Below are 1909 nucleotides of genomic sequence, written 5' to 3'. Positions count from 1 at the left end.
TCTGTCCGTAGTGCTGAAGACCGTCCCCTTCACGGCGCGTTCGGCCAAACGCAGCTCCCGTTTCTTCTGTGAGCCCGCCCACTCTGACGAGCACTACTGATTGACAGCCTGACTCCGCCCCTCTCCATGACGAGCACTTTCTTTTTTTACATTTTTATCCCGCGATTTTGTAACCCATTTTCTTCACCCAGTGTCAATTATCTAATAATCCTGGGCACTACACTCCCTCTGCCAACCTGGGGATAGCAACGGACTGACCTCATGCTTCCTTCTATGCATGAGGAGTCCAAGCCGCCTATTTTCACCTGTCAAGGAGGAATTTCCCCGGTTGGACGTAGCGTGTGGAAGGAACACGTTATTCCAACCAGTTCCTTCTCCCTCCATCAGGCGCCCTGGGTGATCAGGGGGAGGCACTATAGAAACCTGGATTACTGCATGTTTTTGTGAGGGTACCTATACCCTAGGAGACACGGGGAGAACATGCAAACTCCACACAGAAAGGCCCTTTCGCCAACCCCAGGATAGGGTTTCCTATACTATCCGCTATCAGCACTGACGACGCGGAGGAGAGAACACAGCGTCCTCCAGCGGGAATCAAACCCAGGACCTTCTAGCTGTGTGGCGACAGCACTACCGACTGCACCACCGTGCCCCATGACAAGCACTACTGATAGACAGACAGACAGGCAGGCAGACAGACAGACAGACAGGCAGGCAGGCAGGCAGACAGACAGACAGACAGACAGACAGACAGACAGACAGACAGACAGACAGACACCCGTCTGTCCGTCACTTTTGTTTTTTATTTTTCCTCTGGCTGGCCACACCCACTTCTAGCCATGGGACCAATGAGCACTTTGGAGATCTCTGATTGGGTGATGTGAAGCGATGACATGTTTTTTTACTAAGATGTAAACATCCATTCATCCATTTAACTCTCTTTTTAAATGTTAAAATTATTAGTATGCAGTCTTGTTGACCAAACTAGCCACACCCCCAGGAACCAGCCCAGCAGCCAATCAGAACAGCACACAGCAGTCATATGTTTACACAGCGACAACTCTCCCTGCGGTAACATAAATAAATACATAAATAAATATTTTATTGGAAAACTAAGTAACTTCTTCAGCCGTATTTAATCTTTGACTATTTGTCATTTGTATTTTTTTTAATAGATAACTTGTAAGACGAGACATTCTGCACAATGAGTAGGCTACTTTTACTTTTGGTACTTTTAAGTATATCTTGATGCCAATATTTCTGTATTTTTTACTCCAGTAAATATTTAATACCAGACTCTTACTCATAACTCATTTTTTTTTACATTGCAGTATTGATACTATAAGTAAATAAATGTGTTTACCACCATTGCGTAAATGCAGCACAACTGTAAACAAACACACTCCAAAACAGATGATTTTGGAACATTTTGTAAATACGAGCTGATACTGTCTACATATGCGTTCCGATTTGTCACTCAGTATGGACTCTTTGTCCTGGCTGGCTGCTGACTGGTTGGCTGGTTTTGGTGGGCGTTTTATTTATTTATTTTTCCCTGTATGTACAGTACAGTTAAAGGGTTTTCCTATGTTTCACTCTCGAGTTCTATTGCAGTCGTGCTAAAAGTGAGGTCCTGCAGGGACCCCCAGGACTCCTTGAGGGGGGGGGGGGTCTTCTGAAGAGACCATCACAGGTATTTTAACTCTGAGGGCGTACAAATGGAGCCAGATGGACCCGTAAGGCCGTTTGTACACTCCCAGAGTTATGTCGGGTCCATAAAAAAAATAAAAAAAAATGTGTACAGTTACAGGGTTTCCCTTTTTCACTCTATGATGTTCTACTGTGTACAGTTTTCCTTTTTTCACTCTCAATGGTGTTTTGCTGTGTACAGCTAAGTTAAAGGGTTTTC

General features: G+C 44.7%; 1 protein-coding gene across 1 annotated transcript in view; it reads left to right on the top strand.

The window, feature by feature from the left end:
- The window catches only part of LOC308311695 (formin-like protein 2), a gene marked incomplete at both ends in the record, with an annotated part of 29359 nt that extends 29259 nt beyond the window's left edge, over positions 1-100 (top strand). The window contains 1 exon segment of the mRNA XM_080758483.1: positions 12-100. Coding sequence (XP_080614609.1) covers positions 12-100 — 89 coding nt within the window.
- Positions 101-1909: the final 1809 nt, after the last annotated feature.

The sequence above is a fragment of the Protomyctophum bolini genome, assembly GCF_963924005.1.
Source record: "Protomyctophum bolini genome assembly, chromosome: 24".
NCBI lineage: Eukaryota > Metazoa > Chordata > Actinopteri > Myctophiformes > Myctophidae > Protomyctophum > Protomyctophum bolini.
This window is presented reverse-complemented; position numbering and strand designations above follow the sequence as displayed.